Genomic DNA, 26,192 nt, shown 5'->3' with positions numbered 1-26,192 from the left:
CACGCACACGCGCACACACACACACACACACACACACACACACACACATAGACACACAGACACACACACACACACACACACACACACACACACACATACACAGTAAAAAAAAGAAACTGGTCAAATCCAAAACAATGCTGCCCTCTAGAGTATCTCTTCTGCAAACAAAAATATAAATATATATATAGAGAGAGATATAAATATCTCCAATAGTGTCCTCAAGCTGGCCATGAGAACCACCAGATGGAGGCTGTAACATTGAAAGCCCTTTGGGCATTTGAATAACAGCTCTGAGATGGATTCTGATGACTGCTTTTGCAAATGATAATGTTACTGACAATCCAACTCGCGGCCAAAAATTATGTTTTATGTTTGCTCGTTTCTCCAATGCATGGAGAGCATTTGTGTTTGCATAATAGTACATATATTCCGTTTCATTCTCCCCACGTATTTTGGAACATTTAATATGTGTGCAAACTCAGCTTACTAGGTGTCAGTAACAATGGGTTAGGGTTAGGGTTACCTATGCTGTGTCCATGCGACCTGTCAGCAGGGCTATGGGCGGGGCTCAGGCCAGGGCAGGAGGGGCTGAGGGCAGGGTAGCTGTCACTCACAGCCCTCCGGTCACGCCCCCCAATATCCCCACTCAGGGGCCGGCCACACCCCTGCTCCCTGAGCCTCCTCTCCTTCTCCTCCAGCTCCTAACAGCACAGAGACGCACACACACACACACACACACACACACACACACACACACACATACACACACACACAGAGACAGACAGACACACACACACACACACACACACACACAGACAGACAGACACACACACACACACACACACACACACACACACACACACACACAGACACAGAGACACAGACACACATACATTATTTTTGTCTTGACCTTGCTATAAAGAATACAATGTGTAGCCTTGAGCACCGGACAAACAATATGTTATTGTGAAGATAACATTCACTCTCCATAGCAACAAAACAAAAACAAGTACTTTACAGTCCACACACACACATGCAGGTCAGTTGTGACAGCCCAATACCTCGGCAGAAAGCATTTACTCATGTTGTCAGATGTTCAGCACAGGGTGAGGATGTAATATTGTGTAGTTGCAAGTTCTGACCTGGCGGAGGCGCTGCTGATCTCTCTCCTGCTCGGCCATGAGCAGAGACATCTGGAGGTCGTGCTCCTCCTCCATACGCCTCTGCATGTCCTCTAGAACCTGCACATGCCTCTGGGCCTCTTCTGAATCACACACACACACACACACACACACACACACACACACACACACACATACACACACACACACACACACAATGTTTCTCCATTGCCATCTCACCTGTGTCACTCTCCTGCTCCTCCCCGGGGGTTTGTAAAGACGGTGGGTGTGAGGCGACCCTCGTGGAGCCCATGAGGCCCCTCCATCTCCCGCCTCAGTTTGACATGACAGGGGGAGAGATCTGGGGCCACGTGGGGCCGGAGCAGTGAGGGAGGGGGCTTCTCCACCTCATAGGCCTGGTTCAGGGGCCCAGCAGGGGTCCGACGGCAGGGGGCCGGGTGTGGCACTCCCCCCATGAAGCGCGGCAGCCTCTCCTGGCTGCGGTCTAGGGCGGGGCCCGGGGCTGTGGAGGAGTGGGGCGGCTGCAGCTGGCTGTCGATGGTGTGGCAGCGCCAACGGAACCCGAAGGGGATGACCTCACGCCCCAGCGGGCCGGGTCCTGTCATGCTGACGGGGCTGCCGATCTCTCGGACCGGGCTGGTGCCAAAGGGGTTGGCGCGGCGGCTATCGCTACCGCCGCCGCTACCCACCACTGGCCCGTGGTCCGGTGACCTCTCCCCCTCCGAGGCTGTCTCCCCCCAGGCTGCCATGGCAACGCCCTCGCCACACCTCCCCAGCCCTCTGGGGATGAGGTCGGCTGGGCCAATGGGAAAGGAGATGAGGATGTTGCCGGCGGATACAGGGCGTTGTCGTCGGCGGTGGGGGCGGGGGCTGAGGCTGGGTTCTGGGCTAGGCAGGCGGGCGTAGGGGTCGGGCAGACTGGGCGAGAGGCTGCTGGCCCTCGGGTCATAGGGGTCACATACAGCCTCGTATTGGGTCTGAGCCTGATGTTTATACTGGGCCTGGGCCTGGACCTCATGTTGATACTGAGTCTGGGCCTGGGCCTGGATCTCATGTTGATACTGGGTCTGGGCCTGGACCTCATGTTGATACTGAGTCTGGGCCTGGACCTCATGTTGATACTGAGTCTGGGCCTGGGCCTGGACCTCATGTTGATACTGAGTCTGGGCCTGGGCCTGGACCTCATGTTGATACTGAGTCTGGGCCTGGGCCTGGATCTCATGTTGATACTGAGTCTGGGCCTGATGTTGATACTGGGTCTGGGCCTGATGTTGATACTGGGTCTGAGGTGAGCTTAGGGGACTGTGGAGCAGGCGGTATCCCTGCTCAGTGCTCGTCTCTCCAAGTGGACTACGGCTCTCATTCTCCTTGCTAGAGAGGCTCTCCACGGGTGACGGTGTGGGTGTAGCCCTGCCAACGCCCTTTGACCCCCACTGGCAGTGCTCTCTCTCAATGAACTCTCGCGACCTCCTCAACAGGCTCTCCAGACTCGCATCCTGTCTGTCTCCGATCTCTTCCCTCCTCTCCTCCTCCCTCGCTCCCTCTTCTCCCCCGTAACCCTTCAGGAGTGTGGGGGGCTCAGTGAGTGGTGTGGTGGGCCGATCCCTCAGGCGTACCCCAATCCCATCACCTCTGGGGAGCCCAGGGGAGTCAGTGACCAGGGTGTAGCCATTCAGTGTCTCAGGTTTGGGAGAGTGGCAATATGGAGGAGTTGGTGGCTGTGTGGCTGTGATCTCCATCTCTGGAACTCTGTGCACCTGTTGCGAGATATGATAGGAGACAAAGAGACGACAAAATAACAAATAAATAAATCCTCATAATCTCAATAAAATTCACTATCTAGTGTTAATACAAAGATGAGATGTATCGGTAAAATGTAGAGGAAGATGAGCAAAATGAGCTAAGATAAGGACATCAACACCACTGTTGGAATTTCAATTGAGTTTTTCCTTTTATGGGACAGAACAAATCCCACTTGCTTCTACTTTCAGATGCTGTTCGCTCTTCCTCAAGGTCTTTGTGGTACGGGCAAATCATGGAATACAGATTGAGGACATGGTCATGAATTGTTGTAGGTTTTTTTTAAATCTTGAAACCACAAACTAGAAAGCCAGTTTCAGTCTGCATACACAGTTTGCTGTAGGGGTCGCCAGTTAAAAATAGCACCTCATGAGTCAACCGACTGGAATTCCAGAAATCCAGGTCATTGCAGGTCATGACAGAAATAAACCCAGTGTACTACATTTTGTGTGACAGAATGACTGAGTGACTATGTCATGTCACCCGGGTAGATTTGAGGTTCTCGGATAAAGCAGGTTGAGTGGAGTCCAGAATAGCACATTAGTGATACCTGTAAGACAGTATGAGACTGCCATGTAATACAGTATGAAACTGCCATTTAATACAGCATGAGACTGACCTCTAAGACAGTATGAGACTGACCTGTAAGACAGTATGAGACTGGTCTATGGTACCAAGCCCTGGTCTATGATATCGACCCCTGGCCTATGGTACCGACCCCTGGTCTATGGTACCGACCCCTGTTCTATGGTACCAAGCCCTGGTCTATGGTACCGACCCCTGGTCTATGGTACCGACCCCTGGTCTATGGTATCAACCCCTGGTCTATGGTATCAACCCCTGGTCTATGGTACCAACCCCTGGTCTATGGTACCAACCCCTGGTCTATGGTATCAACCCCTGGTCTATGGTACCAAGCCCTGGTCTATGGTACCGACCCCTGGTCTATGGTACCGACCCCTGGTCTATGGTATCAACCCCTGGTCTATGGTACCAACCCCTGGTCTATGGTATCAACCCCTGGTCTATGGTATCAACCCCTGGTCTATGGTATCAACCCCTGGTCTATGGTACCAACCACTTGTCTATGGTATCAACCCCTGGTCTATGGTACCAACCCCTGGTCTATGGTACCAACCCCTGGTCTATGGTACCAACCCCTGGTCTATGGTATCAACCCCTGGTCTATGGTACCAAGCCCTGGTCTATGGTATCAACTGTATCTTTGTATTTGGGTTTGTGGGTTTCCAAACGTTTTAGTAGTGAGCTGACTGTGGAGAATAGGACCTTGAGATTGTGACTGTTGACTCTTGATGATATCAGAGTAATAAAGATAGTTGTTAATGCGTGGCTGTAAACAGCAAGGTGGTGGTCGTATTATTTGGGCAAGGACAACTAATCCAGATCTTTTGCGTTGCCGCTCTGAGAGTGCCGGAGCGCCCACGTGACTGCCTCTTGTCCAATCAAATTACTTGGTCCCTTTATGACGTTGAACCCAGTGTGCGTAGTGAGACTGCATCCTCAAGTGAGTTTTAAGTCTTCACCAGATCTTCCCACACTTCCAACCTTACCGTTACCCCTCTTCCAGTCTCTGATCACCACTTTATATCCTTCTCCCTTCCCCTCAAAACTTCCTCTTCCCTCTCAGCCTCTAACCACTTAAGACCCTCTCGTCGTAACCTACGTACCCTGTCCCCCATCACCCTCTCTTCTTCTGTCCTATCCTCCCTACCCTCTGTCGAATCCTTCTCCCTTCTATCCACTGATGCGGCATCCTCAACCCTCCTGTCCGCTCTCACCTCATCCTTCGACATCCTCTGTCCACTAACCCTGAAGCCAGCTCGATCCTCTCCTCGAGCTCCCTGGCTCTCTGAAACGCTACATGCTTGTAGACTAGAGCTCAGAGCAGCTGAGAGGAAATGGAGAAAAACTGGCCTTTCTGATGACCTTAACCTCTATCACTCTCTCCTTGCCAACTACGCCTCCTCGGCATCAGCTGCTAAAGCATCCTACTATCATTCCAAAATACATTCTTCTGCCTCTAATCCTAGAAAACTGTTCTCCACTTTCTCTTCACTCCTTAATCCACCTCCTCCCCCTCCTCCTTCCCCCCTGTCCGCCGATGACTTTGTCACCTACTTTGAAAAAAAGGTGGACGACATCAGCAGCACCTTTTCCCCCCCACCTCTCCCTCCTCCCACTAACAATGCTAACACCCCTTCCAAACTCTCTCCTCGACACTCGGCCTCTGGATTGTCATCTTTTCCCCCCCTCTCCCCCGATGAGATTCTCACACTTATCACATCAAAGCGGGCAACCACATGCCCTCTTGATCCCATCCCCTCCCCCCTTCTCCAATCCATTTCCGCCGACATCCTTCCTTACCTTACCACCCTAATCAACTCCTCCCTATCCACAGGATCTGTCCCAGCGGCCTTCAAAATAGCCAGAGTCAAGCCTCTCCTCAAGAAACCTACCCTTGACCCATCATCTGTCCACAATTACAGACCTGTATCCCTTCTCTCCTTCCCTTCCAAAACCCTTGAACGCGCGGCATCTAAACAACTGACTGACTATCTCCGGAAGATGGATCACTTCGACCCCCACCAATCCGGCTTCAAGGCTGGGCATTCCACTGAGACTGCGCTCCTTGCTGTCACGGAAGCCCTCCACTCTGCCCAAGCTTCCTCCCTCTCCTCTGTTCTCATTCTCCTTGACCTGTCTGCTGCCTTCGACACAGTCAATCACCAGATCCTTCTCTCCATCCTCTCAGACCTGGGCATCTCTGGCACCGCACACTCCTGGTTTTCTTCCTACCTGGCGGGCCGCTCCTACCAGATGACCTGGAGAGAATCGCTGTCTTCTCCACGAACCCTTTCCACTGGAGTACCCCAGGGTTCTGTCCTAGGGCCCCTACTTTTCTCCCTCTACACCAAGTCTCTTGGCTCGGCAATCTCTTCACATGGGCTCTCCTACCACAGCTACGCAGACGACACTCAACTCTTCCTGTCCTTCCCCCCGTCTGATGTTCACGTGGCAACCCGTATCTCAGCATGTCTCGCTGACATTTCAACTTGGATGGCTGACCACCATCTCAAGCTCAATCTTAACAAGACCGAGCTCCTCTTCATCCCCGGGAAAGCCTGCCCTCTCCAAGACTTCTCCATCACAGTGGAGAACTCTACTGTAACCCCCTCCCTGACAGCCAAGAACCTTGGAGTGATCCTGGATAACCGACTATCCTGTGCGGAGAACATTGCAGCAACGGCTCGCTCCTGCAGATTCTTCCTCTACAACATCAGAAGGATACGACCATTCCTTACCAGAGAGGCAGCGCAACTCTTGACCCAGGCACTGGTCATCTCCCGCCTGGATTACTGCAATGTACTCCTGGCTGGGCTCCCCGCTTCAGCCATTAGACCTCTGCAGCTCATCCAGAACGCTGCTGCCCGGCTGGTATTCAACCTCCCCAAATACTCGCATGTCACCCCTCTCCTTCGCACCCTGCACTGGCTCCCGATAGCAGCTTGCATCAGATTCAAGACCCTGATGCTTGCATACCAGGCGGCTAAAGGGACAGCCCCTGCCTACCTGAAGGAAATGGTAACCCCCCAAACCCCTGCCCGCTCACTCCGCTCCTCCACCTCGGCTGGCCGACTGGCCCCACCTCCTCTACACAGCAGTCGGGCTGCCTGATCACGTCTATTCACAACACTGGCTCCCCGCTGGTGGAATGAGCTCCCCACGGCCGTCAGAACGGCTGAGTCACTACCCATCTTCCGTCGTAGACTGAAGACCCATCTCTTCAGGTTACATCTTAACTGCTCCTCCTGAGACATCTTCTGACCCTCACCACTACGTCTCCTAAAGACACCCGCTTTCCCCTCTACTGTGTCCCTAAGAACTTCTATTGCCCCCCTTGTACTGTTTCTCAGTTTCTCCCCCCCCCAAAAAAAAAATGTAATAGAAGGTGATAGGGAGAAGGTTTCTCCTTCTATCAGTGGCCCCGGGCCTGAGCTAGATTACTCTTCCTGCAACGAATGGTGGATTGCTGATTCACATGCTTAGTATTCAAATGTATTGATTGTAAGTCGCTTTGGAATAAGGCGTCTGCTAAATGCCAAAAATGTAAATGTAAATGTAAAACTAGACCATTATGCCAAAGTAGAACTGTAGGCTATGATGCACTACAGTATGTTAGATTGCTAATATTCTATTACTATGGAAATGGAATGTTTATATTTTGTTCCATTGCCATAACAATAGTATGCAAACATTCCACTGTTACTAGAATCTCCAGTTCATCCCACAGTTCATCATTACAACTATCTTCTTTAGAGAACACCTGTTTCTATAAGAGCAAAGAGCAAAGAGCAATTTGAATTTAAACTACTTCGAATTTTATTCTCAAACTGAGCTATGGAATCGAGTAGCATCCCAAGGGTGTATGGACCCATACAGGTATTTATTTTAAGCTAAAGATCATACTTTACAATCATACTTTACAATCATACTTTTTACAATTCCAAAGTATCTGTGTGAAACGGTATGTCAATCTGATTAATCTATTCTGTCTAAAGAGCTTCTGCCAAAGCAACCGCTATCTGCAGGCATTGCAGACCTGCTGGCAGCCCAAATACTATGAATCACTAAGACTCACCCATAGAGAACGAGGAACTCCACATATAGTATGATAATATATTATCATTGATATTCAGGGTGACCATATCACAGAAGAAACATCTAAAGACAGATCTAAAGAAATTAATAATGCACTACACATTATAGCATGTGACATGTGCAACTAAAATGTCATGACAAGCATATGACTGAAATGTGTGTTTACTCTTGTAGTCCCCTATTGTCTCATGTGTATGGAAATGTTCTCGATTTTCAGACCCTCATTGAAGAGAGGGCTAAGGCAGAGAGCCAGGGAGAGAGGAACACTCTCCCAGAAGAGGGGAAGGACAATGAGGTAAGTACTGCCCATATCGTAGTGTTGTATTGACTGCATGACCGAGCTACACAACCAAATACAAATACAATGTTTAATTTATTTCCTCTGCTGTTTACAGTCTCTCATGGATGCCACCATGGCTGCTGGTGCAGCAAACATGGAGGAGAAAGAAGCCATCAGTGTCCAATCAGGTACCACAGGTTCCACTAACACATTTCTCATAACTTCACATTGTAACTGCTATCTACATGTCGCACTGGATGGGGTTAGTGCTGTTGACTCATCAGAAAGTAAAGACTAATTCACAGAGTGTATGAAGATTCCAGTAAGGGTTTTGTGAAGGAGCCCTAGTGCTGTTGACTCATCAGAAATAGAATGTTTTCATCAGTGGGCACTCAGCACCATGGACACCTCCAGCCCAGCACCTTGCACCACGGTTCCTGCCCTGCTCCATGGATTACAACGATGATCACCTGACCCTTGCCTGACTCCACCAAGTCCTTTGCCTGACCCCTCAAACCTGTTTGACCTAATAAAGTCCCACACCTGGGGTCATTGACATTCTTTTATTTATATACAGTTAGGTCTGGAAGTATTTGGACAGTGACACAATTTCCATAATTTGGGCTCTGTATGCCACCACAAAGGATTTGAAATGAAACAATCAAGATGTAATTGAAGTGCATACTTTCAGCTTTAATTCAAGGGGTTGAACAAAAATATTGTATGAAACATTTAGGAATTGCAACCATTTTTATACACAGTCCCCTATTTTCAGGAGCTCAAAAGTAATTGGACAAATTAACAATCATACAGTACAGGCCAAAAGTTTGGACACACCTTCTCATTCAATGCGTTTCCTTTATTTTCATGACTATTTGGTACATTGTAGATTCTCACTGAAGGCATCAAAACTATGAATGAACACATAGGAATTATATATTTAACAATAAAGTGTGAAATAACTCTGAAAAATATGTCTTATATTTTAGATTCCTCAAAGTAGCCACCCTTTGCTTTTTTGTTGTTAATAAAATATATAATAATATTTAATATAATATGTGTTAATAATAATATGTTATTATATATATATATATTTAATATTATTATTATATATTTTATTAACAACAAAACATATATATTTTATTAACAACAAAAAAGCAAAGGGTGGCTACTTTGACGAATCTAAAATATAAGACATATTTAGAGTTATTTCACACTTTTTTGTTAAGTACATCATTCCACATGTGTTCATTCATAGTTTTGATGCCTTCAGTGAGAATCTACAATGTAAATAGTCATGAAAATAAAGGAAACACATTGAATGAGAAGGTGTGTCCAAACTTTTGGCCTGTACTGTAAGTAAAATGTTCATTTTTAATACTTTGTCGAGAATCCTTTGCAGGCAATGACTGCCTGAAGTCTGGAACACATGGACATCACCAAATGCTGGGTTTCCTCCTTTGTGATGCTTTGTCAGGCCTTTACTGCAGCAGTCTTCAGTTGTTGTTTGTTCGTGGGTCTTTCTGCCTTTAGTTTTGTCTTCAGCAAGTGAAATGTATGCTTGATTGGGTTGAGATCAGGTGATTGACTGTGGCCATTGCAGAATATTCCACTTCTTTGCCTTAAAAAAGTCCTGGGTTGCTTACACACTATATTTTGGGTCATTGTCCATCTGTATTGTGAAGCACCATCCAATCAACTTTGATGAATTTGTCTGAATCTGAGCAGACAGAATATCCCTAAACACTTCAGAATTCATCTGTCTGCTTCTGTCTTCACATCATCAATAAACACTAGTGACCCAGTGCCATTGGAAGCCATGCATGTCCATGTCATCACACTGCCTCCACGTTTTTTTACGTTTTTTTCACAGATGATGTGGTATGCGTCGGCACATGAGCCGTTCCAAGCCATACTTTTTTCTTCCCATCATTCTGGTACAGGTTGATCTTAGTTCCATCGGTCCAAAGAATGCTGTTCCAGAACAGGGCTGGCTTTTTTAGATGTTTTTTGTCAAAGTCTAATCTGGCCTTTCTATTCTTGAGGCTTATGAATGGCTTGCACCTTGTGGTGAACCCTCTGTATTTGCTTGTGTGAAGTCTTTCTTTTATGGTACACATGGATAATGATATGCCTACCTCCTGGAGACTGTTCTTCACTTGGCTGGATGTTTTGATGGGGTTTTTCTTTACCATGTAAAGGATCCTGTGATCATCCACCACTCTTGTCTTCCATGGACGTCCAGACCTTTTTGTGGTGCCGAGCTCACCAGTGCATTCTTTTTTTCTCAGAATGTACCAAACAGTTAATTTGGCCACTATTAATGTTCCCACTATCTCTCTGATGGATTTTTGTTTTGTTTTTACAGCCTAAGGATGGCCTGTTTCACTTGCATTGAGAGCTCTGTTGACTGCATGTTGTGCGTATACAGCAACAGCCTCCAAATGCAAATGCCACACTTGGAATCAACTCAGACCTTTTACCTGCTTAATTTATAAAGAAATAATGAAGGAATAAATAGCCCACACTGGCCCATGAAACAGCTTTTGAGTCAATTGTCTAATTACTTTTGGTTATTATATATAAAAGAGCTATAATTCATAAACCCTTCCTTCAATTTGGATGTGAATACCCTTAACCTAAAGCTGAGAGTCTGCACTTTAAGCCCAGTAAATTATGTTGGAAATCTCATATAAGATACGTTAGATCCAAAGTATCAAGGAGTATTGCAGTATTGTGCAGGGCAAAACATATTCTGGACCAGAGGATGTTGTATACTCTATATTGTTGTCTTGTCTTACCCTATTTGAGTTACTGTGTGGAGATATGGGGAAATGAATATAAAAGCACTTTAAACCCATTGATTACACTACAGAAAAAAGCTATGAGGAACTCAAGAACTCCCACGTAACATTAACAAATGATTTATAGAGAGGGATAAGGGGAGAGGTCATTTGAGTGGTAACCACAACTTTAACAAGGGTTATGCTCGCACCCATCTCAGGAGCAGGTGCATATCATTCTACGGAGTTACCATATGGAATGGGCTAGAGGAAAATATGAAGGAAAGCAGAAATATTGCTCTATTTAAAAAAAGGTATTTTTTTTTTTTTTTTGTTAAATACCAAAATGAGGAAAGGGAAGGTTGTTAATCTTCTGGAAACTAAGGTGTGGTTTTCTGTGTCTTTTTCTTCTGTATTACATTGTGGATACTGATGTTTGTTATTTATTAATTTTGTGTTGTTTCAGTATTAAGAATAGAAAAATGATGTTTATTTATTTATTTTGTGTCAATATTAAGAATGAAAAAGTATTAGAACGGATGATACTGAAATATATGTATTAATTAATTGGATTATATAATGTAAGCATAATTGTTAAGTATAAACAGGGGTAGGACAGGCTTCTTCCTACTCCTTTTCGAACAATTGATAGGACTGTACTCTACATATTAGTTATTTGTTATTTATTTATTTAGTTATTTGTTATTTATTATTTTTATTTTTAAATCATGTTCGAAATAAAGATTCATTCATTCATTCATTCATATTCATTAACTTGTGTATGACTGTAACTAAGATGTTTTGGTAAACAGCTAAAATAACACAAATTCTGTCTGTGACCAAATATATATGGGCCTAACTGTAGAATCCATTGCTGGAAATGTGTTTATTTTGGTTTCCACCGTAGTAAGGCGATGACGTAGCATTGCTGTGTCATTGGCTGCTATAGGCATAAAAGGAGAGAAACTCATGGTGTGGCCCCCATCTTCCCCTGGCCTCAACCCTATTGAGAACCTTTGGAGCATCCTCAAGCAAAATATATATGAGGGTGGGAGGCAGTTCACATCAAAACAGCAGCTCTGGGAGGCTATTCTGGCATCCTGCAAAGAAATTCAAGCAGAAACTGTCCAAAAACTCACAAGTTCAATGGATGCAAGAATTGTGAAGGTGATATCAAAGAAGGGGTCCTATGTTAACATGTAACTTGACCTGTTAAGATGTTTTTGTTTGAAATAGCTTTTGATTTCAGTAAATATGACCTCCTAATATGACCTCCTAACCCTAAATTCATCAAATTACCATTTTTAGTTCTTTACAACCTATAAAATGTTTTGAAACTCTGTTGTGCATAATACTTTGGAACAGTGCATTTTGAGTTTTTTATTTAAAAAAAAAAATACTGTTATCATTGGGAGGTTTGTTCAATAAAATTTGAATTATAATCTAACGGTTGATGACTTGAAAATTATACTGATTGTCATTTGCATTGACTATTTAGGAAAATCTGAGAAAAATATAATTTGCATAATAATTTGGAACGAGGTGTATATCTATATATATATATACTGTATATATATATATATATATATATAAAGCTTTCAGATTTTTTAATATACAACAATACAAACAGTAGCAAGCAGTAGCAAATAAATTGACACAATTTGGGGGAATTTTTTCACCACAACAACATCAAGAAATAAAAATAAATAAATAAATAAAATAAGCATCCAGAATCTGTTAAGTATCTGTTATCATTTAAGACTTGACAAAGGCTACGGCATCTGGAACCTGAGTGTGCAGCTTCTATTTCTTTCAATTGGAATTTGCTCCGTTGCCAGCACCGTTGTGCGTTCTCTTCTTTTCAATTAAGTATCTGTTATCGCCATCACCAGGTCACAGTACAATCGTAATGTCATAAAATCAGGACTGTCATGTAAAGGACAGGTTTTCTACAAATTCCATAAAGGGGCTTTTACGATACTTCTTATGTGTATGAGAATATGTATGTCCATGTATTCCACTGTTTGTTAACACCTAGTTCTTTGTATGTGCTTGTTTCACAGGATTTGCAACAGTGTCCCTGATCACCTATAAGGGTCTGACCAATTCTTATTCCACCAAAGGGAAGAGGGCACAAGAGGGCGAGAGATTCCAGATCAACTCCAAAGTGGTGACAGCCACCGTTAGTAACATGGACACAGCAGTCCTCGAGAAACCAGTCACACTCACGTTCTCCCATCTAATTATTTAATTATTATTAATTAAATTATTTTATCTGGAACAGGTGAGAACAATAAAAACAGGACCCTTGTCTTATTGTGATGAATATGACAATTCTGCAGTATCCTTGGCATTTTTCATTCTTAGTATTTTCATGAATTCTTAATTTCATCTACCAGTTCAACGAGGGGAACTCCACCTGTGTGTACTGGGATACTGAACTGGGAACATGGTCAGATCATGGCTGCGTTCTTGAGGAGTCCAACGCTAGCTTCACGCGGTGCTCGTGCAACCATCTCAGCAGTTTTGCTGTGCTCTTGGCCCTCTATGAGATTAAGGTGAGGATTTCTCTGTTAAAACTGTGCTCCTACAGAAAGATACTCATTTCACCATGGTAGGTTCTTTTAAGGCAATTGTCATTTTATATGTCAAACTGTTTGTGGACATCCATTTGTGGACAGTAAAAGAAAAGCCCTAAATTGTTACTAATGACTGCTAACTATAGTGTACTGTAGATGCTGAGGAGTGTGAGACTGAGGTGACGGTTGTCTGTGCCTCTGTCCATCCCTACAGGACCAGTTCCAGCTGCAGCTGATCACCTGGGTGGGCCTGTCCCTGTCCCTCCTCTGCCTTCTCCTCTGCATCCTCACCTTCTCCCTGTGTCGCTCCATCCAGAGCACCCGCAACACCATCCACCTCCACCTCTGCATCAGCCTCTTCGTAGCTAACCTCATTTTTCTCGTTGGCATCTCCCGCACTGAGAACCAGGTAATACCCCCAGAGACAGCAGGATATTACTGAGCTGGTATGTAGATTATGCAGATGTATGTAGTTTATGCAGGTGGTGAGGTGAATAGTGTGGGATTTATATGTATGCAGTTAGTGATTGTTAGTGCAGCCGATGTGTGTGTGTGTGTGTGTGTGTGTATGTGTGTGTGCGTGTATATGTGTGTCTGTGTGTGTGTGTGTGTGTGTGTGTGTGTGTGTGCGTGTGTGTGTGGGTAGCGTTCTAAACGAGTAATAGAATCTTTCTCTCTTTCTCTCTCTCTCTCTCTCTCTCTCTCTCTCTCTCTCTCTCTCTCTCTCTCTCTCTCTCTCAGGTTGGGTGTGCCATTGTAGCAAGCCTTCTGCACTTCTTCTTTCTGGCTGCGTTCTGCTGGATGTGTCTGGAGGGGGTGCAGCTCTTTAGGATGGTAGTGCTGGTCTTCAACACCACATTCAGACCTCTATACATGATGGCAGGGGGCTATGGAGTTCCTGACATTATTGTCACCATCTCTGCGATTGCCAATGGCAAGGGATACGGAACCAAACGCCAGTGAGTGGCTACTGCCCTGTTATCATCTACTCAAATCACCTTTTTTTCTGTTTGTCTCAGTAGGCCTCTGTCTTTTTGTGTGCAGTGTATCATATCTTGTATCAATATGTTTTGCCTATTGTGTATTTCAGCTGTTGGCTCAACCTGAATGATGGATTCATCTGGAGCTTCTTTGGCCCTGTCTGTGTCATCATCATAGTGAGTGGGGCAGACCTACTTATATTTGTTTTCATTTTTATTGGATAGAGATAGTGAAGAAAGACAGAAATGTAAGGCGGAGAGGGTATTCCCCTTGCCGACATGAGCATATGTATGCACTGTAGGCCATAGTGCTAGACCACTGGACAACCCCCATAATAATTAAAATTATTAATTAATTATTATTAAATTACAACCCCAGGCCACACATCTCCTCTTCTCTCTCTACTTCCAGGTGAACATCTTCTTGGAATGGAATGGAATGGAATGGAATGGACTTTATTTGTCATTGCTACAGTACAGGTACCAAACAACGAAATTTAGGAGGGGTGGCTCCCCTGGTGTTAGGAAAGGAAAAAGAAAACACATTTTAGAAAAAGCATAGATGCATAAAATCACAAGAAGGTAAGGAGCTGGTTTACATCAATAAAGGCTATGTACACAATCCACTGTACTATACTGCACAGATAGTCAACTAGGGTTGTCATATTGCACAAAGAGTATTTTTTCACATTATTTTAAAGTGTCACAGTTTCCAGGCTTGGAAATGTACATGTTTGTGCCTCAGCACTAGCTGCCATACAATCCGTCCGGACTGTCCTGGGCCCAGAACTTAGGCCTTTTCTGTGTTCAGGGCCTTGACGGCCCTGTGGTAGAAGCAGTCCTTCAGTCTGTTTGTCTTAGCGGCCGGGGTCCTGTACCTCCTGTTCGAGGGCAGCTTGACAAAGTGTACGTGCCCAGGGTGGGTCGGGTCCTTGGAGATCTTGGAGGCCCTCCTGAGACAGCGTGTGTTGTACAGCTCCTCCAGAGAGGGGAGGGGGGCGCCGGTGATCTTCTGTGCTGTTCTCACGACTCTCTGTAGCGCGTTTCTCTCCGCTGTTGTGCAGCTGTGGAACCAGTTGGAGATGCCGTAGGTGAGGATGCTCTCCACTGCGCCGTGGTAGAAGGCCACCAGTATCTCCTGCTTGTTGTGTTGTTTCCTGAGGCATCTCAGGGTGTATAGCCGCTGTTGTGCCCTCTTGATGGTGCCTTTAGTGTTGTCCTTCCAGGCCAGGTCATCCCGCATGTTGTGTCCCAGGAATCGGAGGGTTGAGACTCTCTCCACGCTCTCTCCGTCGATGAGCAGGGGCAGGATCTCGGACTTTTTCCTCCTGAAGTCTACGATGAATTCCTGGGTCTTTGACTTGTTTAGCAGCAGGTTGTTAACCTTGCACAGCTTGCTCAGTTGCTCTACCTCATCCCTGTACGCCGCCTCGTCCCCCCCCGAGATACATCCCACCACGGTGGTGTCGTCTGCAAACTTTACGTGGGTGTAGAGGTTGTAGAGGATGGGGCTTAGCACGCAGCCCTGGGGTGACCCAGTGCTGAGGCTGAGGGCTGTGGAGGTGTGGGGGCCCACCCGCACCCTCTGGGGGCGGTCGGTCAGGAAGTCCTTGATCCACGCACATATAGAGTGTGATAGACCCAGGTCTAGTAGTTTGGTCACTAGCCTGTCTGGAAGGATGGTGTTGAAGGCGGAGCTGAAGTCCACGAAGAGCAGTCTCGCGTAGCTGTTTCCCCTCTCCAGGTGGGATAGAGTGGCGTGGAGAGTCGTCGCTATGGCGTCCTCTGTGGACCTGTGGGCTCTGTAGGCGAACTGGTATGGATCCAGGTTGGGCGGGAGGCGTGTGAGTATGTGGGCCCGGACTAGTTTCTCGAAGCACTTCATGATGATTGGTGTGAGTGCCACCGGGCGGTAGTCGTTTAGGCAGCTCACCGTGCTTTTCTTCGGGACTGGGATGATAGTTGAGGTTTTCAGGCAGGGTGGGACGGTGGCCTGGGACAGGGACTGTTTAAAGATGTTGGTGAAAACCCCGGCCAGCTGGTCGGCGCAGTCTCTCAGCACCCGTCCCAGGACGCCATCCGGCCCCGAGGCTTTCCTGGGGTCCACCGCCTTCAGTACGCGTCTCACCTCATGCTCTGTGAGGGTGAGGCTGCTGAGAGCTGGAGAGAGTGGTGTTTGTGTTGTGGTTACCTCCGTTCGCCCCTCGTCGAACCGGGCGTAGAAGGTGTTCAGCTTTCCCGCCAACAGGGGGTCGTCCTCTGCGGCTGTGAGCCTGTTGGCTCTGAAGTTTGTCACTTCTTCTTCCCCATCACAGTGTGGAAGTTGGCTGAGAAGTTCTCAAGCCTGAACCCTGACCTGAACAACCTGCGCAAAATCAAGTGAGTAGGTAAAGACATACACATTGGACACATGGGCAACCCTTGGTGACTTGTACAAAGCCAAGAATCTGACTGTGTGTGACTTGGACGCCTCCTACAGGACATTCACCATCACTGCCGTGGCTCAGCTATGTGTGCTGGGCACCATGTGGATTTTTGGCTGTTTCCAGTTTGACGAAAGCACTCTGGCCATGTCCTACCTGTTCACCATCCTTAGCAGCCTGCAGGGGGCCCTGATGTTCCTCATGCACTGCCTGCTCACCAAACAGGTGCGTCACACCCAATGGTCACACCCCTGTTCCAAAGCCAAACTAAAAGGCTGAAAGGATTCAGTCAAGCATATGTTACAATCAATTAACTGCAGTACACCTAATGAGTCGTCAAGGAATTTCTAGAATACTATTGCGCTCTGCTCTCCTTCCCCCCCGTTTAGGTGAGAGAGGAGTATAGCAAGTTCCTGTCCAGTGTCTGTGTAACACAGAAGAAGAAGTACTCAGAATTCAGCTCCAATCAAACAAGCAAATCACAGGTAGGCTGCTATTACCACTCATATAAACGTCTCTAAAGCAGAAGCATCATAGAAAATAGAGCTGCATATTTCCTGGGGGACATGTTTAGTGGACACTTGTCATTAAATTAAAATGACCTCCTTGACATATTCTGTCCACTCATTCTTTGTATAAATACCGGTTTGTAAATCACGATATGATTTATGATATGAATGCGACCATAAATAAATAAATTATGCAACAAATATCTAAGAAGGTAGAAAGTAATATGAGTCATTTAATGCTGTGGTACATTATGACATTATTAGCCTATTAGGCCCAGAGCTTCAATTTGAGCCTTCAGAGATTTTTTTTAAATATACGCTAATCAGTTAGTTTTGAATTAAACTATGCCGACCAGAGCAGTCAGTAAACAATTATTATTCGTGGATTGTATCGATACGAGTTCCCTCCTTGTCTGTGTTCCATTGAGGCTAACCCAAATTGGGAGCAAAAGGGGGACGACAATGTAAATGTTTCAATTGACCTAGGTTGATAACATGTATAAAACATGGCAACATATAAACATGTTGGTTTTTTAGCATGCGTAAGATAAATTTTCTTTTAAAAAAAAAAACGTGTAATTTATACAATTTAATAACGAAATATGCTGCCACATCCCACAAGCTTTTCACCTATACTTGAACTCACTTGGTACAACCCAGAATGTCACACGGGTTTCCGCGGGAAAACACGGAGAGACAGAGAGAGAGAGAGAGAGTGCTTTTACCATATTGTTTTTATTGAGCTTTTAAATCCAGCTTTCTTTTAGATTTTAACCGATTTAACCGTTTTAAACTTGAAATGTCAGCCAAGAAGACCTCCTTGTCTCTGCCGGAAGATGTCAATAAAAGGTATGGTGGTACACTCTGCTAAAACAGAGGCTAGCGTTTCAACACTGTCATAATATGTTTCCTCGGCTAGGTTAAGCTTCGTGCACACCGCGAACCGTGACCCACCGTTCTGACGCAACCTGGTGGGATGGGCGGGGGAAGTTTGAACAAAAAGTTTTAACAATGGAGAAGCAATTGATTCTTGCCGTCTCTGGCCAACCAAAAGTTTGATACAGCTACATGCTGATACAGCTACATGTTGATACATATGTAAGGTGAATAGTGAGTTAACATGTTTATTAGTTGTATCCCTTCCTTGTTGTAAAACGTGTTGTTGTTGAACATGTCTGTGACTGAGATAGACTAGATACTTCGGAGGATGTTATCATAGTGTCTGTGATGCTAACGGCGCCATCTTTGCTAGCCTGTGGAGACGCTATGATAGCATTAGCTCCACACGGATTTAACATGAACAGTAGTAGACTACACTTGTAGTAGTAGTAGTAGTTGTATAAGGTGAATAGTGACTGGTTATTCAGTACCCAGTCTGGAGACTAGATAGAAAATGAGCTCCTACGTGGGTAACATCATCTCTTATAAGCCCAGGATACATGATAGCCTTTAGCTAGGCTAGCGAAGTTTCCCACAGAAGTGGGGGGAAAAACGTCAGCTAGATATATAAACTGGTTATTTTGATAAACCGGATACATTTTGTGAACATATATGGTTACTTTCTCGCCTGAAAACATATAAAAACTTCATAAAATGACATATTAACACTTGTAGAGCCAAATTAAAGATTTTCGCCAATGGCGGATTTTACATCTAAAGGCGAAAGTACTGGTCAAGAAACTACTTCCGGTTGTTTTGACGGACCCAACGCAACGCAAAAGCTGAAATATTTTGACTGATTACCGCACCCTGACGGACAAGAAACGCAATGCAGAGCAACGCAACGGATCAACGCAACTGCCCCATTGAGATGAATGACTTCCGGTGCAACGCAATGACCTGGTGTGCACGAAGCTTTAGCTTAGCAACACACTGCGTTCAATTAGACACTTTTAGTACAGCGGCTTAGCTCTCATATTATGAGGAATTGTGCACTTTTTGAAGAAAGCATGACATTTCTACCATAGTTAGTACATACCATAAGGTTTATTTTCAGATGTGGAGGGAATTCATAAATAAAATGAAATTTTCTGAGGTAAATCTTTACATAGACCTTGACCTAAATGCATTTTCTTGAATTCTGGCGATCTCAAAAGTATCAAATGAATGGGCATCCCTAACTTAGTTGGAAAGGACAACTAAAGTGTTTTTCTACTCTGTTTGGTTCTAATGATCCATTAGGTGTTTATTAATGCCTGTGTGGTGTTATTTTTTTAAATGTTGACATTTTTGAGTTAGTAATTAATAAAATACAAAGGTTCCATCTCACAAAACATAATGGAATGTAAAAACTTTGACGCTCAATATCTCTGAACTGCCCTAAACGGAGATAGAACCTTCTCATTCTAAACGGAGATAGAACCTTCTCATTCTAAACGGAGATAGAACCTTACCATTCTAAACGGAGATAGAACCTTATCATTCTAAACGGAGATAGAACCTTATCATTCTAAACGGAGATAGAACCAGGCGCAATATGCAAATATGCAGGCGCGGTATGATGACGCGCTCCAACCACTCCAACCAAATATGGTCCATCAAGCTTCCGGGTGATAGGCGTGATGTCCGCAGCTGGATATACTTGATGCTTACGGCAATCTCTATGGCTTTCACGTACGTTAACTCTGTTTTCGTTAGCAACCGTTTCTGCATGTTGTCACGTCGTAATCCACAGACAAACTGGTCTCTGAGTGAATCTTTCAAATTATTTCCAAACGCACAATGTTCAGAGAGTCTCCTTAACTCTGCTGCATAAGTATTCACACTTTCTCCCTCTTTCTGGTCCCGCTTATGGAACCGAAAACGTTCTGCTATAACCAGCGGTTTGGGAGACAGATGAGTCTGCAATACCCGCACGAGTTCTGTCAACGTTTTACTGGATGGTTTCTCCGGAGCAGTCAAATCACGGAGCAAGCCATAGGTCTTTGGACCAATCAGACTCAACAAAGCAGGCACTTTCTTATTATCTTCTATATCGTTGACAATAAAGTATTGCTCCAGGCGTTCTGTGTAAATTGCCCAACTTTCCTGAGTTTCATCAAACACGTCAATTTGACCGATCCGTGCCATCTTGCCTGCGAGTCTCCGGGCCTCGTTAACTTCGGGCTCTACCGTTTCAGTCGACGTCTCTTCAAACCTTTCACCGTCGGAATCAGACATAGAGTAGTAGCCTAACTGTCTCGCACACAGTGAGCAAGTATTCTCGTCGCCATTTGTAGTGTCTTAGCTTCTATAATATACTGTACAGTGGAGGCTGGTGACTTCCAGAATTGAGGAGGCCAATTTTTTTTCCGCTTGCTCGCTTCACTCGCGATGGAATGTTCCCTGTTCTTCTTATCTGTCTTTGTTAAAAATTATTAATTTGTGTTTGGCGGTACTGAAGGGATTGGGACACTCTCAGGATGGTGGATGAAGCAGCTTTTATTGCCTGCACAATGGGTCATCAAATAAACAAAACAATTGGCATGAATCTCTGGTCCGCCTGCAGCAGCTATTATTCCTTCTGCTCAGGCTCACAACATTCACCACAACATACTACATACAATCAATGACATGAGTGCTGTTCTGCAGGATAAATATTTGAAATGGATGAAGTATTGTTCTGAATTGTATGTTGTGTGTCTGATAAAAAATATAATTATTGCTTTTTAAAATCTCTCTCTCTTCTCTCAAATTATTGGGGAGGCCAGGCCTCCTCCACCTCTATGGAGGAGCCTCCACTGATACTGTAGAATAAAGACAGAGAGGTGCTACGTTTGGTTGACAGCTTTTTGATTTCACCACTAACTATTCACCTGAACACTTTATGATGTTGTATATGGTATCAGTGTATTTGGTGTTATCATGTTTGGTTCAGGAGATATGAAGCAAAATACACAATTTGGCTATGGCGGAAATGAAAATGGCCGCCACGGCCACTAGAAGGAGTTTTTGCGAGGGCTCCAAGTCTGAAAATGTTCAGGACCCCAAACTGTACAGGAGTACCAAGTTTTGTGCTTTTATGAATAAGTGAACTATTTTTTTCACATACATTACCCGGACTACTTGTCCTTTTGAACTGTACTGGTAGGCCCTACCAGGTAGGGGGATTCAATCATAGTTCGTAAATTCGCTCTGGAATCTGATCAGCACTCATGAAATGCCTCTGTCCAATCAAATGACGTGGTCCCTTTATGACGTTAAACCCAGTGTGCGCTCCGGCGCTCTCAGAGCGAATTTACGAACGCAGCCATTGACTGGACGGCGGTTTGATGCAGTAACACCAGCATAGCAACGGTTTTGTTTACCATAGCAACATGCTTCGTTATTTCTCCGGAAAGGAACTTGGTTACCGATAGCTAGTTTTTACAAGCTAACGGTTGAGATATCTGTCGTTATTGGCTAAAGTTTTGGCCATTGATAGTGTGCTAAATGTTATATTAACATTGAAGTAGAAGGTTTTATGACATAAACAGTTGTAGTTGTCCAGAGCTCAGAGAGATGGAGGGCCAGGAGGCAGCGAGCCAGCGGGACCAGGCTTTTATGATGAAGAATAGACAAGAGTGAGACAGATGTTGCCAAGAAAATGAATGTTTGAAAACATATTGGTATTTGTATCAGCAAATTGTCAAGGCTTCAAGGCTTATACCCTCAACCTGTAAGGATTTGATCCTGGTTTTAACCTCAAATGGGATATGTTCCTACTTTGAGTATAAGAGAAGTTGGTATAGTGAAGGGTAGCGTATGATATAAGTTTATATATATATATATATATATACGTTTTACAGTTTATAACACTGACTTGGTCCTCCAAAGCACTTTCATGATGACTAATTACGGTTGATGTCGACCATGAATATTAATGTTATATTACTCTTTTACAATTAAGCTCAGAAAGCAAGTGCCCACAGTGATGACATGGTCCATTCCCTTCCCTTAGCAGTGTTCATAGTAGCTGAGACTAGTGTGGTAAAACCATGACAGTATCACTGACACATCACTGCATCCTCAAACCCTTCCTAGTTATGACCACCTCGCACGGCTGCTGACCAAGGTGATGGACGAGGTAGAGGACCTGAGTCTGCAGGACCAGCAGAACACCCTGAGAGACCTGCCCATCACCCCCGCTGCACAACTCCTGGCGCAGCAGCGGCTGCTGACCGAGGTGGTGGACGTGATAGAGGACCTGAGTCGGGAGGGCTTGCTGCAGGACCAGCAGAACACCCTGAGAGACCTGCCCATCACCCCCGCTGCACAACTCCTGGCAGGAGGTGGTGATGAAGGCGACCAAGAGGAGGAACTGGTAGGACGAGATAATAATAATAACTTTTATTTGTATAGCACTTTTCCTGCAAACGTTGACGAGATAAGTCCTTTCACATTCATGGTAAATGGACTGCACTTATATAGCACCTTTTTCGCTGCTCCAAAGCGCTTTACAGCGGCCTCTCATTCACCCATTCACACACACTTTCACACACCAATGGCGGCAAGCTACCATGCAAGGCGCCGGCCCGCTCACTGGGAGCAATTTTGGGGTTCAGTGTCTTGCCCAAGGACACTTCGACATGTGGCCAGCCGGGGCTCGAACCGCCGATCTGCCAACCTTGTGATCATTAGACGGCGACTCAATAATGTCGTGTGAAAAGCTGTAGATAGTCAGGAAGCTCATCTGAGATAACCTTTAGGGACAATGTAGTGACTTGGATGGATCAATCATTTCTGTGATTGTCTCTTGTCTCCCATTAGATTGAAACGCCCCTCCCTAACGTAGGTGAGCGTGGCTTTTTCCTGGAGCAGGCTGGGGTGGGCCTGGGCAAAGAGGAGATGCAGAGGATCTTTCTGGCGCTCAAACATCTGGTGGACTCCCAACCCCTGCAGCGTTGCCGGCTCTGGGGCGAGATCCAGGGGACGGAGGGCACCTATCTGGTCGCTGAGGGGGAGTACAGGGAGGGGGAGGAGGAGGAGGGGGGGAACGAGGAAACAGCAGAAGACGAGGAAAGAGAAGCGGAGAATCGGGATGACGAGGAGGAGGCGGAGGTGGTGGAGGTGGTGAGTTACAAACACATCTGGATTATGTTCCAATGGAAACGGTGATTATTAAATGTTACGAAACGCTTACTTTTTATATTCTATGAAACGGTGATCTGTTCTGTTTCGTCTTTTTAGATTGACTCTCTCCCACGGTCTACGTACAAGCCTCCCCCCGTAGTGCCGAAGGAGGACAACCGCACAGGTGTGAACAAGTTCACCTACTTCGTGTGCAGTGAGCAGGGTGCCCTGGGTGAGCCCTGGGTGAGGCTGCCTGCCGTCACTCCTGCACAGATCACAGCCGCACGCCAGATCCGCGAGTTCTTCACAGGGAGTCTGGACGCACCCATCATCAGCTACCCCCCCTTCCCGGGCAATGAGGCCAACTATTTGCGAGCCCAGATTGCTCGCATCTCTGCCGGCACGCAAGTCAGTCCCCTAGGATACTACCGGTTTGGGGAGGAGGAAGGTGAAGAGGAAGAGGAGGGAGCTAAAGACAGCCTTGAGGAGAACCCGGACTTCGAGGGCATTCCTCTCCTGGAGATGGCACGCTCTCTCTCCACCTGGGTGCATCATGTCAAGCACATCCTGCAGCAGGTACGTTACCACAGTTACCACACCCTGGCTGCTCACATCAGGACTTCTGGAAGGAATACAGTATCTCGGATTTGAGGTGTGTGTCTGTCTCTCTGTGTGTGTGTGTGTGTGTGTGTGTGTGTGTGTGTGTGTGTGTGTGCGTGTGTTATTTTCCCATCGTAAGGAATACACTATCTCGGATTTGAGGTGTGTGTGTGTGTGTGTGTGTGTGTGTGTGTGTGTGTGTGTGTCTGTGTCTGTCTGTGTGTGTGTGTGTGTGTGTGTGTGTGTGTGTGTGTTATTGTGTGATAACAGCATGGCTCTTCCAGGGTCGCTGTGTCTGGGTGAACCTGGCGGAGAAGCCTGAGGACGACTTTGACGAGGGAGCAGAGGAGGAGGAGAAGGAGGAGGAGCCTGACGAACCTGAGCCAGAGGTGGGCCCGCCCCTCCTCACCTCCCTGGCCGAGGACGCAGGTCAGCCTCAGTCTGGGTTCAGCAACAACCAGCATGTCTCACTCTAACAACCAGCATGTCTCACTCTAACAACCAGCATGTCTCACTCTAACAACCAGCATGTTTCACTCTAACAACCAGCATGTCTCACTCTAACAACCAGCATGTTTCACTCTAACAACCAGCATGTCTCACTCTAACAACCAGCATGTCTCACTCTAACAACCAGCATGTCTCACTCTAACAACCAGCATGTTTCACTCTAACAACCAGCATGTCTCACTCTAACAACCAGCATGTTTCACTCTAACAACCAGCATGTCTCACTCTAACAACCAGCATTTCTCACTCTAACAACCAGCATGTCTCACTCTAACAACCAGCATGTCTCACTCTAACAACCAGCATGTTTCACTCTAACAACCAGCATGTCTCACTCTAACAACCAGCATGTTTCACTCTAACAACCAGCATGTTTCACTCTAACAACCAGCATGTCTCACTCTAACAACCAGCATGTCTCACTCTAACAACCAGCATGTTTCACTCTGCTGCTGGTGGATCTGACACACTTTACTGAGACAGCAGGGAGGGGAGAGGGCCACAGATAAGGGAGGAGAGTAACCGGGTGGATTTGACCCTAGAGAGAATGCCAAAGCTCCAAACTCTGGCTCCTTCCTGTGTGTCAAACTCACTTGGTCTTCCTGCTGCTCTGTCTGCGTTGCAGAGATCTCTGGCACCCCTCCCTGGAGCTCCAAGATCCTGATCTCTCAGATTGCCATCGCTGTGCTGCGCTCCAACCTCTGGCCAGGGGCGCGCGCTTACACCACTGGGAAGTAAGACGCCTTCATATCTTGATTTCCAGAATTGTACACTAGATATAACAATGTGACTTTTATTATCGTTGTCTAGGTTTAGATGGGCAATATTGCAGTTGTTAACTGTTATTTCGTCCTGTAGGAAGTTTGAGAACATCTACATTGGCAGGGGCATGAAGTTTGCTGGGGAAGGGTGCACCTGCCCACCAGCGCCCCAGAGTACCCCAGCGGGCCAGACATCACAGAGGCCCTGGACCCCAGTCTGGAGGAGGAGCAGTCGCTGAAGGCTGCCCTTGAGGAGCAGAGGGCGGCCCAGGAGGAGACGGAGGGCCTGGACGGAGACGAAGAGGAGGAGGACGACGAGGATTGAGGAGGAAGATTTGTGGAAGATTTTTTTTAAAAAGTTCAGTTCAAATAATATTAATTAATAATAATAAAAATAAGATATTTGCTATGTTCACTACAGCCTTAATTTGTCAAGAAATACACAAATAAAACTAGTCACAATGACCTCTCTCTCCCCTTTTATTCAATGCATGAACATTATTGCCCTCCTCAAACAAAAAAAACGTTACGGTCAAGTTTGATGTAAAGTAACAATCATTCTCCGTCATAGGCGTTGCAGACAGTCGTATCTTAACATACTGAAGGGGCATTGAGCTGCAGTCCACTGCCAGTAATGCCAGAATGAGTGCAGTTGTTTTATGCTGCTGACTTGTCTCTGGTTGCTACAGTACCCATCCCATTACTGAGAGCCTTGAGTGGGAAAATGACAGGTATAAATATTTCTGCAACCGAAAATAACAGCAAAAACACGAGGAAAGGTCACACTTCAATTATTTTTTATTAAAGGCATTAGTAGGTTCCTGCGACGAATAATTGATACATAACATACCAAGAATCTGAATGTTTTACTATATGTTAACCAAACAGGTGAATCAATCCACCTGGCATTAGTCCTACCACTAGGAGGACAACAACAGAATCATCTATAGATCATCTATGATCGGCCCAGAAGATCATCGGCGCCCCCCTCCCCTCTCTGGAAGAGCTCTACAACACACGCTACCTCAGGAAGGCCTCCAAGATCTCCAGGGACCCATCCCACCCTGGGAACGAACACTTTGTTCGGCTGCGCTCAGGCAGGTGGTTCAGGACCA

At 45.8% G+C, this 26,192-nt stretch overlaps 2 protein-coding genes and 1 pseudogene across 3 annotated transcripts in view; 2 read left to right on the top strand and 1 right to left on the bottom strand.

The window, feature by feature from the left end:
* The window catches only part of LOC308150394 (uncharacterized protein), a gene marked incomplete at both ends in the record, with an annotated part of 53,265 nt that extends 50,384 nt beyond the window's left edge, over positions 1-2,881 (bottom strand). The window contains 4 exons of the mRNA XM_080523233.1: positions 524-698; positions 1,143-1,264; positions 1,420-2,143; positions 2,408-2,881. Coding sequence (XP_080379359.1) covers positions 524-698; positions 1,143-1,264; positions 1,420-2,143; positions 2,408-2,881 — 1,495 coding nt within the window. The remainder of the gene's footprint in view (positions 1-523; positions 699-1,142; positions 1,265-1,419; positions 2,144-2,407) is intronic.
* Positions 2,882-7,361: 4,480 nt separating this feature from the next.
* On the top strand, positions 7,362-17,188 carry LOC308150393 (adhesion G protein-coupled receptor E5-like; the record flags this gene model as incomplete). The annotated part of the gene is made up of 11 exons (XM_080523232.1): positions 7,362-7,403; positions 7,840-7,917; positions 8,018-8,090; positions 12,749-12,924; positions 13,085-13,243; positions 13,479-13,673; positions 14,006-14,223; positions 14,355-14,425; positions 16,533-16,623; positions 16,724-16,892; positions 17,057-17,188. The coding sequence occupies 11 exons, from the start codon at positions 7,362-7,364 to the stop codon at positions 17,186-17,188; spliced, it is 1,404 nt and encodes a 467-aa protein (XP_080379358.1).
* A 787-nt stretch (positions 17,189-17,975) lies between these two features.
* On the top strand, positions 17,976-25,402 carry LOC308150392 (radial spoke head protein 6 homolog A-like; annotated as a pseudogene). The gene is made up of 8 exons: positions 17,976-18,025; positions 22,178-22,220; positions 22,305-22,448; positions 22,904-23,206; positions 23,324-23,782; positions 24,091-24,235; positions 24,942-25,050; positions 25,175-25,402. The product of its transcript is annotated as a radial spoke head protein 6 homolog A-like (transcript).
* The last annotated feature ends 790 nt before the right edge of the window (positions 25,403-26,192 follow it).

This window comes from Nansenia antarctica (genome assembly GCF_963989245.1).
Source record: "Nansenia antarctica genome assembly, chromosome: 2".
Lineage (NCBI taxonomy): Eukaryota > Metazoa > Chordata > Actinopteri > Argentiniformes > Microstomatidae > Nansenia > Nansenia antarctica.
The sequence above is the reverse complement of the archived record's forward strand: the minus strand, read 5'-3'. Positions and strand labels throughout refer to the sequence as shown.